This window comes from Tursiops truncatus, chromosome 16 (assembly GCF_011762595.2).
Source record: "Tursiops truncatus isolate mTurTru1 chromosome 16, mTurTru1.mat.Y, whole genome shotgun sequence".
Classification (NCBI taxonomy): Eukaryota; Metazoa; Chordata; class Mammalia; order Artiodactyla; family Delphinidae; genus Tursiops; species Tursiops truncatus.
The window spans coordinates 11,828,221-11,844,307 of record NC_047049.1 but is presented as its reverse complement, the minus strand read 5'-3'; the positions used below and the strand labels follow the sequence as shown (position 1 = coordinate 11,844,307).

Below are 16,087 nucleotides of genomic sequence, written 5' to 3'. Positions count from 1 at the left end.
ACAAAACACTTTGACTGTAACCACAAATCAACACTAAAACAAATTCTCTAAGTATTTTATTTATCATTGAAGAAAAAACACAGCAGCAAGTTCTGTGTTGGCTTCAATAAGACCAAATAGTTAATCTTTAACATAGCTACTACACTCCAGAATTGAAGTCAACACAGTCATTACTACAAATTACCTGGTGAAAGAATCTATCCCGAAGAGAAAGGAAATTAGGAAAAACAATTTAAACAATTCCTCCAAACCACACATTTATAAATATTGTCATATTTAAAATGCTTGAAAGGCATGAATTCTCCATAAATGGAAAAGCGGTTTGCTATTGGCAACAGAAAAAAACTCAGCAACAGTTTACCAAATGCTTTAAAATGTAAAAGCTGTATGTATCTGTTCTGGATTCACACTTTAGCAGTATTCTTGTCATTACAATAATGACTGCAAATTGGTTTATACTCACCTTCTCTCAAGTAAAATCTACCGAAAATTCCTTTGTATCCGGTGTGTGTAATGCTTACTGCACTTACAGTAAACCTAAAAACTTTCTAAATTTAGTAAATAGTAAATACCTCAAAATACCTAGAGGTACGTCTCAACCGCTAGTGGTGTGAGAATTGTTTCAGCTCTCTGCTTTAGCGTCTTCAAATACATTTTCTATAACAGAATCTTACTTCATTCCAAATTAATATCAGGTATTTTGAAATCAAAGAAAAAAGATCAGTTCTATACCAAGATACGGGTGTTACTGAATACCTGAAGAATTCCCATTTTAAATTTATTTTTTAGTTTTTCTTTTTTGTAAACAAATGATTGATGGAACAATGCAACACCTCAAATTCCAAAAAATGGCATGGTTTTCCAACCTTCTGTGGATACGGTGCATGATCAACCTATTACATAGGGTTAATACAAGTTCATGCTTTTTGTGTTATGGTGAGACATTAAAGAGTCCAATTTAGATTGGTTGAAGCACAAGTATAATAATTCCTTGAATGTGATCAAACCTATGTGAAGACATGAGTCTGAGTCCATTATCTTGAGATTTAACGTCGTACTGTGGTCCATCCATCTTCATCAGTCTCATTTTTAGTGCGACGAAGAGATTCCCTATCTTTCTCAGCTCTCCATGAGGTCTTCTCTTTTTCACCCTCTCTGTCTCGGTCTCGATCTCTTTCTCGATCTCTTGAAAGAGCTGCAGGAGGAACACGACGAGGGGCATCCCGCTCTTCTGCCCGGTCATCTTTCCTGTCATCAGCACGTCTCCAAGAACTTACTTTTAATTTAAAAAAAAGGAGAGAGAATAAATTTGTACTGTATGCTATTAGCTCAGACTAAACAGAACTGAAGCAAAAGGAATGCCTCAAATTACTTAGAAATCCTGTACTGAAGATAGTGATAGAGAATCATTTAAAAAAACAAAACAAAACAATAAAAGCTAAATAAATACACTTTAATCATTTTGATACAATTTCTGAAAAACCTTCAAAACAATATACAGACTTAGAAATATAAGCTGCAAGCAAGAAGAAATCACCGGCCTGGGAAGTGTCCTAATTTTTTTTTTAATTTAGGATAAGGTGACAAAAATCTGGCTGAATAAAAATTTTTTAAAGGATTTTTGGCTCCTGTTGAAGAAGATTTAACAGCAAATAAATGAAACAATATATTTCATTATGGCTATCAAAGAAGAAATACCCTTACAATCTGGTTTGTAACAAACCAAATAGTAAAAGCTTGTGAGGCAACTACGTAAGTGCTACGGTCATTTTAAACAAAGCATTTTTTTACTAAAGCTTCCATTGTTACAATTCCAGAGAAAGAATGTTTTACACTTTGTGCTTATCTACCAGGACCTTACTTCTTTCCTTCTTTACATAAAATAAACTCTTTCTGTAAAATCAATATAGGTATTGCTTACTACACCATTGAATTAGTCTACTACTATACTTTAAATTTAAAAATGAGCTAAACTTCACAAAGCAACCAGTGAGTAAGTTTGTGAGAACCTTGAACTCTAAATGAAATAAAAGATCTACGTGTCCATCTTGTTTTTGGTGTTCATACAAATTTAAGACATAGCAAAACCCCAAATTCCCTCATATATTATGGCTCTCCAGGGTTCAGCGGTCATACAGAAAGAACATCTCTACCTTCCTCACGCTCTGGTCTGAGAGGAGGTCCTCTTCGGTCTCTGTCATCTCGCCTCTCTCTCAGATCACGGCGCTCATCCCTCTCCCGACGGCGGTCATCCCGCTCCCTGTCGTCACGACGACTTGCATCTCTCCAGCTTGAAGATTCCTCAGCTGGTCCTCTTCTCCAGCCAGCTTCATCCCTGTAGCCATTCAAAATGACACGTTAAGTTCTGTCATTAGACTCTACGGGTTAATTTTAAGTGAATATATCACATCCAAGTTAGCAAACAGTAACAGGAATAGTTTCAACTCGTGACTTGACCTCCAACTGATGCCTCAGGCATGGAGGTCAAATGAGAACACCTGGCTCTGCACTGTCCAACACAGTAGTCATTACTCACTCCAAATGCTCAACAGTCAAACGTGACTGCTGGTTACCAGACAAACATTACATATACAGGACATTTTCATCCTTGCAGGAAACTGTACTGAACTGTACTGGTCTAGATTAGTACAAAGCCACTTTGACCAGAGGAAGTAAGCTAGAATTCTTACTACTAATAAAAGTAAAGAGGCTTTTAATAATTTAAAGGCAATAAGCTGACCTCAACCACAAGGGAAAAGCAACTGGCAGTGAAGAACCTCGACTGGTTCCACTGCCATAGAGCTACACAGCCCACAGCCAGCCACACAGCTCCAGCCTCCATGTCCTCACTCTGTAGAGAGGGAACTGGTTCAATTAAGATGACCTCTAATTTTTTTAAAATCTACACTATGATTCTACTAGATAAATTGGGGGAAGTGAAGGGGATGAGCACCATTTTTCAAAAATAGTTGGGAACGCATAAGAGAGCATTAAAAGAATCCTAACTGTAATGCCACAGACACTTTTTTTTTTAATTAGAATATCAAACCTTGGCCGTCTGAAGCGGTCCTCTCGATCCCCATCTCTCTCTCTGTCTCTTTCTCTCTCCGGATCCCTGTCGTTCTCATCACGATCTTGATTATCTCGGTCTCTCTCTTTTTCCCTATCCCATTCACGGTCTTCTGATGGTCTCGATTCTCGAGGTGGACCCCAACTCTCTTCTCTGGCTTTTTCTTTCTCTCTCCATCCACCTACGTTTTTAAAAAAAGAAAAAAAATTTTCCACTCAAGAAACAGACTGGCAGCCATAAATCTTGACGTTAACCCATCACCATTACAGATGCTAATGAAGACGCTCTGCCTCATTTTAAAACACCAACTCAATTCATTTAGCTCATTTCATGGAACCACCAACTCCTATTTATGACTACCTATTATTGTTTTTCTAACATATAACATATAGGAACTTTTATAGCCTGGGTTAAATGTTCCATATGCAGAGATTTCAGGGATAAAAATCTGTTCTGACGGTAAAGACAAGTCATTTAAGCAGAAAACTCAAAGGGTAAGGGGTAGGATCTAGACCTCTGAGAGGCAGAACCCCAACTACTAGTTCATTTATACCTTGCAACATTTTCAAAACCTTTCTAACTAAAGACTCTTTCCTTTCACATTCATGCCCCTCACCATTTACCACCCATAAAAAGTCCTGAAATAAGGATAAATCCTTTGGCCCTGCTCAATATCTCACACTTAGCCATGGGATGTCCAAATCCAGAAACAATATATACATGTACACACACATACGCACGCATGCACAAAAAGAAACCAAAGGAAGCAGAGATTTCAATGAAAATGTATCACAGCTGCAAGGCTAATAATTATTATTGTCACTAACATTTATATTACTGTGTGCCACAGAACTAGTCTAACGCCTCTGCCTGTATTAGCTCATTCAATCCTACCCATAGTGCTGAGCTAAGCAGATTATTCCATACTTGCTAATTTGCTACTTGCTAAAATCTATAATCCCAAAATCAATACTCTAGCACTTTTACAAGTCACTCGCAGACACATACAGAGTGGCAAAATATTTGAGTCGCCTGACGGGCCTGTTCTCAGCTGAGGACAAACAAGACAATGCTGTTTTCTTGCTGCAGCTCTCCTACTTTAAACAAGTAGCCTTTTGGTGATCTAGTTAGTACCACATTTTTGTGCTTTCTGTTGGTGATTTCAGTTTTTAAGTGCACCACCAGCCCTACGCCCCAGCAGTCCCAAGCACAAGAAGGCAATGGATATGCCTTAGGGAAAGAGTGAATGTGTTAGATAAGCTTCTTTCAGGAATGAGTTACAGTGCTGTTGGCCATAAGTTCAACGCTAATGAATCAATAACATACATTAAATAAAGTGTCTTTAAACAGAAAAATAAAACAAGGTTATGTGTTGACTGCTTGAAAAACTGACCAGAGGGCTCACAGAAACCTAACCTGGTACTTCCCTTAAGAGCAATGGTTCAGTATTCACTGACTTTATATTACATTAACTATCACGAATTAATGAGAATCTACTATACTGTTATCCCCATTTTACACAAGGCACAGAAAAGTTAGGTGGCTTTCTCAAAGTCACAAAGCTTCACAGTGGAATGAAGTGAGAAGCAGCACAAGTATGCCACAGAAACCACTAAGGATAAAGGGCAGGAAGCTGCTCAAATCTGCATTTAGAACAAATTACAATGGTTACTGAAAAGATGGAAGAAAAAGGATGAAAGAGCAAAGAACTCCCACCTTATACAATTAGATGGACAGTGGTGCCCCTGAAGTGTGTATGTGTGTGTGTATTGGAGAAGGCGGGGGTTCAGTTTTGATGGGTTGAGTTGGAAGTGTCAGTAACACTTACAGGTGCAATATAAAGTTGGAAACACAGGTCTGAAGGTAAGGGGAGAAGTCATCTGGAGAAGACAGTAGCAGAAGTCACAGACCTGTATACATTACTCAAGAATAATAAGAAGTATGAAAGGATGAGCAGGCCTAAGACTGACAAAGTAAAGAAATGGGCTCCTCTCATGAACATAATCCCATGGTTGGCAAGAGTACAGATAAATGTTTAGTTAAGTATATTTTGTTTTTCATCATTTATATGAGGAGGCTAGTCCAGGACAGAACCTGAAGAACACCGATACTTAGGGACGGGTACAGAAGGAAGGGCCCTCAAAGAAGCAGTCAACAAGGAAGAAGGAAAACAAAGTGCATGTACCACTAAAGCAGTAAAGCGGGTGAAGCTAGTTGTTTTGGTGTGAAAGATCTCAGAGGCACGCTTTTGACATAAAAGTCACTGCAGAAATATTCAAGGAAAGATAAAAGACCAGTTTATCTAAAAATCGTAGTAACATGGCCCAACCTCTGTCATAAGCCTGTTAAAATTTCACTTTTTGCATTTGAAAAGAACGCTTCTTACTTAACAATCAAACTGTAATTTGTCACCTGAGATCTGATCTCCTTGTTTGAAATAACTTGCTATCCTCTACAGAACAGTGGAGATTAGCTGGTGTAGAATTTCACGTCGTATTTGCAAACAAATCAAGCAGATTACATCTATAAAGCATCCAATCTGGTTTCTTGAATACCAGAATTTTACCTGGTTTGACAAATGGTCTCCAGGGACCAGGTCTCGAGTCATCACCCCTTCTGGGAATCCGATCGTCATCAGCCCGTCTTGAGATCCGATCATCATCCGTGTTTCTCCAAGGCCCCCTGTCATCATCTGCACCGCGCCTGGAAAATCTGTCATCATCTGCACTGCGCCTGGAAAATCTGTCATCGTCGGTATTCCGCCAAGGTCCTCGATCGTCATCCAGCCCACGCCTGGGACCCCGGTCATCATCCACGCCCCGCCTGGGACGGTCGTCATCAGCGTTCCGCCAGGATGACCTCTCCTCATCCGCACCTCCTCGGCGCAGCCCCCGGTCCTCATCCAGCCCACGCCTAGGTCCTCTGTCCTCATCAGCTGTTCGCCAGCTGCCTCTGTCCTCATCCAGTCCTCGTCTAGGTGGTCTGTCATCATCCGCCTGACGCCAGCTAGCCCTGTCTTCATCGCCAATTCGTCTGGGAGGCCTGTCGTCATCTGCATTACGCCAAAAAGGCCGGTCATCGTCTGCCCCTCGGCGAGAGAACCGATCTTCATCAGGACCACGTCTTGGGCCTCTGTCGTCATCCATGCCACGCCGGGGAACCCGATCATCATCTGGTCTAAGAGAGGACTCTCTCTCTTCTTCATCCCCCAAACGCTTTGGTCGATCTTCATCTCTTCTTTGAGGCCTCTCTTCATCCCGCCCTTCTCCACGTCTCCACTCCCTACAGAGTAACAACCCAAACATCTTTAAGAGTAAATTTTCTTAAAAGCAGGTGATCTTTTTGGGAGTGATGTTACTCACTTCTAAAAATCACTTCAGTCTAAATTCATTAATCCTACTCCTAAAAGAGTATGTTCCACTAAAAAACAACATGAATCCAAAATCTTACATCAACAATTAATTAAACCAATAAGCAGACAAGTGCCTTTAAAAGGTTATCTGCAAAAAAAAAAAAAAAAAAAGGTTATCTGCACTTTATGAGGAATACCTTAGCAATTTCTAAATCTATTACTACAAGCTTTCAAAACGATGAGAAAAATGTTATGGAACTGTTCATTCTTACTCTAACCTCAATACTATTAGTTTAGGGAATTAAAAAGAAAAAAAAACTGAAGCACATATTTCCCAAGATATTTATAAGTCAGTAATTACAGCAGCACTGAAGCAAACATTTCAGTAACAGACATGTGTACAATTCTTCATGACTCCCTTTTCCCCACCCCTACAAAATAAACCAAATGAGAAAAACACTGATAAGATATTAACAGGATCTATGATTTGTTGGTACTATTTTCCTTAACTCTACTTACTTCTCTGGTGGGCCTCTTCTCCACTCAGAATCTACTTCAGGTACTTTTCTCCATGTGCCTTCTGCATCTCTATCACCCCAACGAGGGTCCTACATTGAGCAAAGGTAATGAGAGGCACTACATTAGCAACACTACTGATCAACATATAAACTGAACAGGAATCTCAAAGAGCCAGTAACAAGAGGACAAAGAGATGAAAAGAATAAGTGAAACTTTAAAAGAGATGGACTGTGAAAGGCCAGAAGAAAAGGAGAAAAAATTTCCCTAAGTTAAGGAAATTCTATCTGCTCTAAGTAAATTGAATCCTGACTGACAGGGCACACATGCCAAAACGGGTGAATAACAGACCATATGCTCAGAGCTTCCAAGGAATAAAGCAGAGTATCTACAAAAGTAACACGAACAAGACTATTATCAAGAACCCTCCTCCCATTATGTACTAGGACCCTGAGCACAGGTCTCTATAAACTTCTGGAGGAGGATGACTTTGAACTGGCCAAACCAATGAACCATTATTCAACTGAGAGAGAAAAACAAAACCTCTTTTGAGACATACACAAAAATACTTGATAAAATATACACTCTACAAAACAACTTATCTGCAAAGGGGAAAAGGTGATAAACAGTGTAAACATATTTTAAACTAAATCATGTTGCCAACAAGGTTGTAAAACTGTTAAATGATTTCTAAATAGAGAGATTAGTATTGTTTTAATGCACTGGAGGCAATAAAACTTAAGGTGTGCTCAAAATTTTGTTCTGTTCTGAAGAGAGGGAAGAGTTCTCAAAATTTACACACTGCAGTTTAGACTTTGAAAAGAACAGATGGTAATCACTAAAAGAATAGAGAAAAGCACAACAAATGAGCTGAGAAAACTTCTGAAGTTTGGCTTAAAGAAAGGAAGGGGTGAGTGGCAGGGACATGGAAGCAAATAAAAAACACCAAACCAAATGTCAGGAATAAAGCCGCATATACTAGTTACCATGTTAAACATTAAGAGATAACTGAAGACTCTCCAACTGAAAGGGAAGAGGGGGGCCCACAAACAGAAACAACAAAAAGGACGAACACAGAATTTCAAAAACTAATGAAAAGAAAAGAATTAGAAACCCATAACCACGGGTGATTTACCTCATCTACTTCAGAAGATGAAGCAAATTAACAGGATGTAGCAAATCAAACACTGTAACTCTGATTTCACACATACAGCACTTAGTGCCCAACAGAAAAAGAATACTCATAGGAATTAGCAACAAGAGTAACAAAACTAAAAATTTATCTATATACTATAAAACAAATTGAAGGCTACAAAGATAACTAGTAGCAGGTCCTCCAGTAAAGTTAAGCATTTGATACAAGTGTGGCACACATACCTCCAGCTACTCACCTCTAACCTTAAAAAATAAGCAGTATTTTATTTAAAGGGCAGCATGGACACATCCCAGGAAAAACAAAGAGCATGCAGGCAGATGTCACAGACACGATAAAGCATAAAACTAGCTCAGAATAGCTAAAGTATAGGTGACTAAGAAGAATATGGTGATAGATGAAGCTAATGAAAAAAGCAATAAACATAAAAGGCCCTGACGGCTAAGGAATGTTTTTTACCTTTGGCTCTAAGCAATGAGTACCACTCAAAGGAAGGTTTGAAACCAAGAGCAGGGGTAACAATCATATATGCATTATGAAAAACCAAGCAGGCCACTGTATAGAGGAAGATGTGAAGCTGGGGAAGATTACGATCGGGGAAAATAGTTAAGACGAGTAAGTAATACAGGCAAAAGAAACAATCTGAATTAAGGCAGGAGCATAGGGACAGAATGGAGAGGGAGGGGTTCAAAACACTGTGGTTAAGTAGGTACAATGTCACCACCAAAAGAGGGGATTAAAGAGATACCCCCCTTTACACAAGATAAAGTGAGAAACACAGGTCAGTTTTGGACATGAATGCATATTAAAAATAAACATTTAGACCAGCATTTGAATCACCTGGTACTCTTGCTAAAATGCAGACTCTGAATCAGAAGATTTGGCATTGGGCCCGAGATTCTGCATTTCTACCAAGCTCCTAAAGGGATGTTGAATACTGCTGGTCCCCCAGATTCATCTTTGAGTACCCTCACATCATCCTCCTAATTCACAGTAACTCCTTTCAAGGAACCAAAACAGTCCCTCTTCCATACGACTGTGTTACTTTTTGTCAAATACTTAGTTTCATGGGATTAGTTCTTACTGAATTAAGTATTCTAAACTGAAGCCTATTATAAAATCCAAACTTTGCTAAGACAACTCTAATCCCCTCCCCACTGCCCCTAGGAACCTTCTGTCTTTGGGAAGACAAAGCAATACCAGACTTAAAAAGAAACGTGAATAATGTGATTTAAAACACCAAGCCCAGACACTGACATGTGCATTGACCAAACGCATCATGCAAGAGACCTGGCTGATAAACACACATCACATAAAAACAGAGTGATGTCTATACTTACCTTTCTAGAAAGTGAATCATCACCAAGTCTTCTCTCCTCCTCTCTACGACGTTCCCTTTCTTCAATTTCCAACTCCCTTTGGCGTTTTTTCCTTTCAACCTCTTCTAATTTCTTTACCCGCTCCTGATATTCTCGAAGCTCCTCCTCACGTTTCGCCCGTTCAGCACGCTCTCTCTCTTCCCGCTCTGTACAACGTATCAGGTTATAAAGTGTGCCTCCTACCTGCACGCTTCCCCCAGTGCTAGGTCTACTTCTCTGGTATTAAAGAGGCAGCATAATGTAGAAGGAAATTCTTTTTAAGAATTTTAAAAGAGTTTACAATCAGTTAAACTTGAATATCAGAAATATTCAAGAACACAAGTATTATGCCGCTCAACACAACTAAAGGAGCAGCCCTCCCCCAACTCCTGAGCATCTGGGATGCCAGATAAAGGATCATCTGAGAAACTTCATCTGGCATGTGTTGCTCAATAAATGTTAACACTATATAGACTACAGTGATAAAAAATAAAAAGGCAGAATTTTCAAAAGAACACCAAAAATGTGGAAATAAGCTGGCAGAGGACCTAACACCCTCACAGATAACTGCAGAAAACTACAAGCTGGGTTGTCAGAACCTGAAAACTAGTTAGCTGCAGTTAAGAAGCCAATCATTGGGCTTCCCTGGTGGCGCAGTGGTTGGGAGTCTGCCTGCCGATCCAGGGGACACGGGTTCGTGCCCCGGTCCAGGAGGATCCCACATGCCGCAGAGCAGCTGGGCCCGTGAGCCATGGCCGCCGAGCCTGCGCGTCCGGAGCCTGTGCTCCGCAACGGGAGAGGCAACAACAGTGAGAGGCCCGCGTACCGCAAAAAAACAAAAAAAGGAAAAAAAAGAAAAGAAGCCAATCATCTTGGTTCCACAGTCCTCTATTTTCTAAGTAAGAATGTACAAACTGGACCTATCACCACCCTTCCCATATACCTCCAGTCTGTCTATATAGTTTTACCTTTCAGCATTTTTTCTTCTGCCCTCCTCTGCTCCTCCTCTTCCTTTTCTCTATAATAGGTTATTCTTCGTTCTTCTTTACGTTGTCTTTTACGTTCTTCCAAACGATTATGCCTTTCTTCTGCTAATCGCTCTTCAAACTGTTTAAGTTTTTCCTGTAATTGAATGGTTACCAAAAAATAAAAAACAATCAAATTTTCAAGGGCTACAGACTGGCAGTAAGTTTTAAGTTTACAAAATCATTGCAAGTTTCGTGGAACCACAGAAAGCAACCATTAAGTATAAAAACCAAATTTCCAAATGACTGAAGTTCTCGCATGTCGAATTTTTTAAATTTTTAACTGACAATATTACCTATACCCAGTGGGTTTATTTTTATACAATAAATCAAATGATTAAGTCAGAAACTAAGAGCAGACACTTCGATCTAGTTTTTTCCTTTCTGAATCAAAGAATAAACAAAAGCTTGTATCAAAAGCAAATTTTATGCAGTCTACTTTCACCTTCAGAAAAATTTGTTCACAGTGATGGTTACTTGGCCTATAAAATAATTTCAAGATACCTCTATTAAAATATTATTTGAATGACGATTATAAATGTTAGCTCAAGACAGAATGTACCAAGGTTAAAGAAGAATCCTTAAGGTAAAACCCAAAAGCTCATGAATAGATGTTTCCCTGAAACCAGTAAGTTCACCTCATAAACAGACTGTCGTGCTGCCTTGAGCCGCATTACAAATAAATCTCTGTCTTCAAGCATCCGTGACATTCGGTTCTTATGTTCAAGAGCCTTTTCCCGTTCTAACTGCATTGTAGTAATCTGCAAATATATGATACAAAGTTAAATTTCAAAGTATTCATTATCTGCTTACTAACTTATCCCCAATTCCTGACAAATATTCTTGAAGAATTACAGGAAGTTCCTTTGCCCCTTCCATTCTGCCATAAAAATGGAAGGGTAACACATCCCTAGGAAGACAATCAGGGACAGAAGATGGATAAAGACAACTTGGAGCATCTGTAAGAAACAGTTTTAACCCCATGGTACCACAACATTTATAGAGGAAAAACTGAAATGTATATAGTAAAACAAAATAACAAATACCTCATGGTATAATAGGCACTATGGCTTTATTATTTAACGCATTTTCTTCCTTAAAAACAACTGGAGGGCTTCCCTGGTGGCGCAGTGGTTAAGAGTCCGCCTGCCGATGCAGGGGACACGGGTTCGTGCCCCGGTCCGGGAAGATCCCACATGTCCGGGAGGATCCCACATGCCGTGGAGCAGCTAGGCCCGTGGGCCATGCCGCTGAGCCTGCGCATCCGGAGCCTGTGCTCCGCAACAGGAGAGGCCACAGCAGTGAGAGGCCCGCGTACCGCCAAAAAAAAAAAACAAAAAAAAAAAAACTGGAGGTTAAGGCACGATGAATTACTCATATAGGAAAGGCTTTTCCTTTGTGCTCCAAGTGAAACAATAAAAGGTTTCAGGGCACATGGAGCAAATCCTCTTAAGCATTTTAGCTGGTCTGTAACACTTTTCTTTTTCTAATTTCACACATTTTAAGAATTACCACACAAATTACAACTTCTAAAAAAACTGGAAAAACTAGCAACACTAGGCCCAGAACGACAACAATCCAATGGAACCAAGAAGGAGGGGCAGCCTCCATAGCTGTGTGTTGTCTCCTGCCTGTGGTTATTTTTTTAACCGGAATGAGGTCACTCGTTTTTACTACAAATGTGGCCGCTACAAGCATTTGCAAATGTTGCTTTTATATCGTTAGGTAAATACATACAATACAGACTAACAAAACTATAGAAGGAGCTGTTTGGTCACAAAAAAACAGACTGTATGACTCCATCTATAAGAAATATCCAGAACAGGCAAGTCTAGAGACAGAAAGGAGATTAGTGGCTGCTGAGGGAGTGGAGAGAAAATGGAGTGACTGCTAAGGTATGAAGTTTCTTTTGGGGTATGTTCTAAAATTAGGTTGCACAATTCTGTAAATACACTAAAACCATCAACTGCACGCTTTAAATTGGTGAAATACATGGCATGTGAATTGTATTATGCGGCATGTGAATTATATGGCATGTGAATTGCTGTTTTTTTTTTAAATAAATTTTTCAGCTATCCTTTGTATTTTACAAGTTCCATTTTTTAATCTCTATTCTGAAAATCTGTCTGTCTACCAATCTGTTAGCATGCAGCCATTAAAGCACCGTATCTGGCAAAAGAATACAAAAATCAATTTGAAACCCTGTTCCCATTACTGGCAGAGGACTTCATTACAGCTTACAGTCTGAAAATATAATTAAATGAAAACCTTACTCTTTCTTCTTCTTGTTGTTCCCACAGATCCATGTCTTTAATTCTCTGTTCTTCATAAGCACTCTTTATCAAAGGGATTTCTTCCAAACGTTTAGCTCTTTCAAAGTAGTCAATCTGAATGTCATGAAAACAAGTGTTGTTTAAAAAAAAAAAAATTCTTTTAAACTTGGCATGTTAAAGTTCACCAGTTCTTTCATTTACCTTTTTTTCTTGATTCTTTAAGCGTTCCTGAAGTTCTTTCTTTTCTTTCTCCAGTTGTTCAACCTGTTTAGCCATGATGAAATCGGGATCCAATTCTTCAAGGTCCTGGAAAGTAATACAAACGCACCATAATTAATAAGAGTATAAAAGAAGTGCATAGCAGTCAATATGGAGCACCATTTCTTTCTAGAAACATATGCTAAATTACTTTCTTTATAATGGGCAAATGTTTGCAATGGGTAAATTCAGGCAATATAAAAATGTTTTAAAATAGCCTTATTTCCACTTGATTGTAGGGAAAAACAATGTAATCTTAACATCTATTTCTTATTCCTCCATTCTACCGTATCCAAACTCCATTTCAACAGTGGCTAAAAACTGTAGCATCACTAAAAACAAATGCTTACTTCAGAGATTAATGAACTAGCTGTATCAAAATGAGTGAAATAACCAAATAACCCAAAATAAACCAATAAATGGTAAAGAACTGTGCTTCTGGGCTTCCCTGGTGGCGCAGTGGTTGAGAGTCCGCCTGCCAATGCAGGGGACACGGGTTTGTGCCCCTGTCTGGGAAGATCCCACATGCCGCGGAGCGGCTGGGCCCGTGAGCCATGGCCGCTGAGCCTGCGCTCCGCAACGGGAGAGGCCACAACAGTGAGAGGACTGTGTACCTCAAAAGAACAAAAAAAGAACTGTGCTTCTAAGAGACCCAAATAAAACTGAAGTTTTTAATGCATAATATGCTACATACTTCAATGTCAATATCTTTGAACGCTTTGGCTCCCAGTTCTGTCTTCTTGATCTGCTCCAAACGCTCACGAACAGTTTTCTTCTTGATTTGTTCATGTTCCTGTAAGATACGCTCCTTCTCTCTCTCCTTTGCCTCCTGTCGCAGCCTCTCTTCTTCAGCCTTCCGTACTTTCTGGAGTTCAGCTTCCCTCTGCTCCAGCTCTTCTTTCTCACGCTGAATATTCAGACTCTCAAGCCGCTCTTTCCTTTCCTCAATTGTCTGCCGGCGAGCCAGGATACGCTGATGCTCTTTCCGTGAATTTTTAAGGTATGCAGTAACAGCCAACTGATGCTGTTCTTCTTTCTCTTGCTTCAAAAACAAATGCATTAAAAAAATTTAAGCGACATACCATGGTATCAGACATCAAAAATATTACATAATCCTAATATATTATCCTTACATGCATCTGCAGTTAATAACAGACGATAACATTATTCAAGCTACTGGTTCCCAGTACCAAATACTATGGCGCTACTCCTACTTGAAGTCTTTAACAGTAGCTGAAGAACGTTTATCTGCTAGGTTGACTTTTCCCTGAACCAAATCTACTTTAAAGTGTTCAAGCCAAGGTGGAATACTAACAGAGCTCACAAACAAGAAACAACTGAAGCAGAAAGGAAAAGCCCAATCATAGCACTCCCCTATTTGGAGGGTCATCACATGTGGTCTGTTATTGTACGGTTTAACAGTACTCCTTTTATCACATTACCCGAGTAGTGTTATCATTTTATCCCATGGAAGGAAGCTCAAAGATCTGTATATCTGATAAAGATATTTGATAAAAAATACCAAAACTATCAAATACAACTAAATGTCAATAGGAAATATATAATAAATCCCTTCTCTCAGACATCGTCTCAAACCTTTTTGTGAAAGACATAAGGGCCCCTCAAAAATTCTGTAGTCCATTTCTCCCAAAGATACATACCAGTATATGAGCTGGCTTAATGACTTCAAGGGCTTTTGCAAGTACTGAGGACATGGCTGTCAGCTGATTTCTGATCTGTTCTGAAGGCATGCTCTGCAGATGAGGACCAATTGGAGCATCTTCTCGAGTAGCATAATTCAAATCAGATCCAAAACTAAGGGTCCGAGATGTGTGGTCAATACGAACCTTTGAAAATTAAATGGTATTATCAACAGTTAAATCTACGTGCAAATATAGTCATTCTACAAATGAATAACTTGATTAAAATTTCAAATAAAAAATTAACTGAAGAATGTCAAATATAAAAGCTAGAAGATTGATTCAATAAAGCTTTACAAGGGTGCCACTGTACCAAAAGCTGAGAAACAAAGAGTATGCGTTTTTTCGTCCTCAAAGGCCTCCAACCTCAGAGTCCCCTTGCAGCACCTACCTGAAGGTCGCAGTGCCTGGCTGCATCTACTATGGCCCGTTCCAGTTGGAAAGCATCAACAAAAGGAACCAGAGAAGTCAAACGAGAAAACTCAATGCTCTGATAAATTTGTGCCACCTGCATAAAAAACACAAGGTTAGTAATAATAGCTATCATTTATTCAGCAATTTTTATGTGGAGTCTCATGACAACCATGGAAAGTAGAAATTTAGCCTATTTTTCAAAGAAAAGAAAACTGAAGCTCAGAGTATGTTAACAGTACATTGCTGGAGCTGGAATTACAATCCAAGGCTATTTCAAAGGATTATGTTATATTTTGAACCATCACATAATCCTTTCATATCCTAGTTTCATTAAAAAAAAAAAACACCTAAATGGTCACATATTTGTAGATAGAGACCTGCTACTTACCTAATTCATCTGAACACTTAATAAAATTGTTTATTTGTCTGAAGGAGACTGGCAGTATTACTACTTAGTTATACTGCTAATTAACCTTCAATTATTTGTATAGCACATAAGAAATAACACTGCTCACATACAGGAGAGAAAGCAGGTCAATGAAATGTGCACAAATATGAAAGTGAACATATAGTAAAAGCCCCCCCGCAATGAAACAAATGGAAGACAAAACAGGATCATTAAAGCCATATTAGAAACCATAATATTCAAACTTAAGTACAAAGGTGGGCTAAAATACGTTAAAAGACTGACAATACTGGGACTTCCCTGGCGGTCCAGTGGTTTAGACTCTGTGCTTCCAACACAAGGAGCACGGGTTCTATCCCTGGTTAGGGAACTAAGATCCCATAGGCCGCGTAGTGCAGCCAAAAAAAAAAAAAATACTGATAATACTTAGTGTTAGCAGGAAAAAAGGCTTTCTATTTCTTGTTCACTACTGGTGGGAGGGCCCATGAATCCGATCTTTGAGGATCTATTAGCTTTAAATGTGTAGACCATGACTAATTCCACTTCTTAGCTACAGGAAATC

At 39.2% G+C, this 16,087-nt stretch overlaps 1 protein-coding gene and 1 non-coding gene across 2 annotated transcripts in view; both read right to left on the bottom strand.

Annotated features, from left to right (window-relative positions):
* Nucleotides 1-39: 39 nt before the first annotated feature.
* Nucleotides 40-16,087, bottom strand: part of EIF3A (eukaryotic translation initiation factor 3 subunit A) — a 33,566-nt gene continuing 17,518 nt past the window's right edge. Inside the window, exons 10-22 of the mRNA XM_004325972.4 lie at nt 15,097-15,213; nt 14,667-14,852; nt 13,700-14,047; nt 12,949-13,053; nt 12,748-12,861; nt 11,113-11,235; nt 10,418-10,571; nt 9,432-9,616; nt 6,942-7,030; nt 5,637-6,352; nt 3,050-3,251; nt 2,154-2,335; nt 40-1,276 (exon numbers count right to left, since the gene is read on the bottom strand). Of these exons, the coding sequence (XP_004326020.1) occupies nt 1,047-1,276; nt 2,154-2,335; nt 3,050-3,251; nt 5,637-6,352; nt 6,942-7,030; nt 9,432-9,616; nt 10,418-10,571; nt 11,113-11,235; nt 12,748-12,861; nt 12,949-13,053; nt 13,700-14,047; nt 14,667-14,852; nt 15,097-15,213 (2,751 nt within the window). The 3' untranslated portion in view covers nt 40-1,046. The remainder of the gene's footprint in view (nt 1,277-2,153; nt 2,336-3,049; nt 3,252-5,636; nt 6,353-6,941; nt 7,031-9,431; nt 9,617-10,417; nt 10,572-11,112; nt 11,236-12,747; nt 12,862-12,948; nt 13,054-13,699; nt 14,048-14,666; nt 14,853-15,096; nt 15,214-16,087) is intronic.
* LOC117308582 (small nucleolar RNA SNORA19) lies at nt 15,540-15,669 on the bottom strand. The gene has a single exon (XR_004522678.1). It is a non-coding gene; the product is annotated as a small nucleolar RNA SNORA19 (small nucleolar RNA).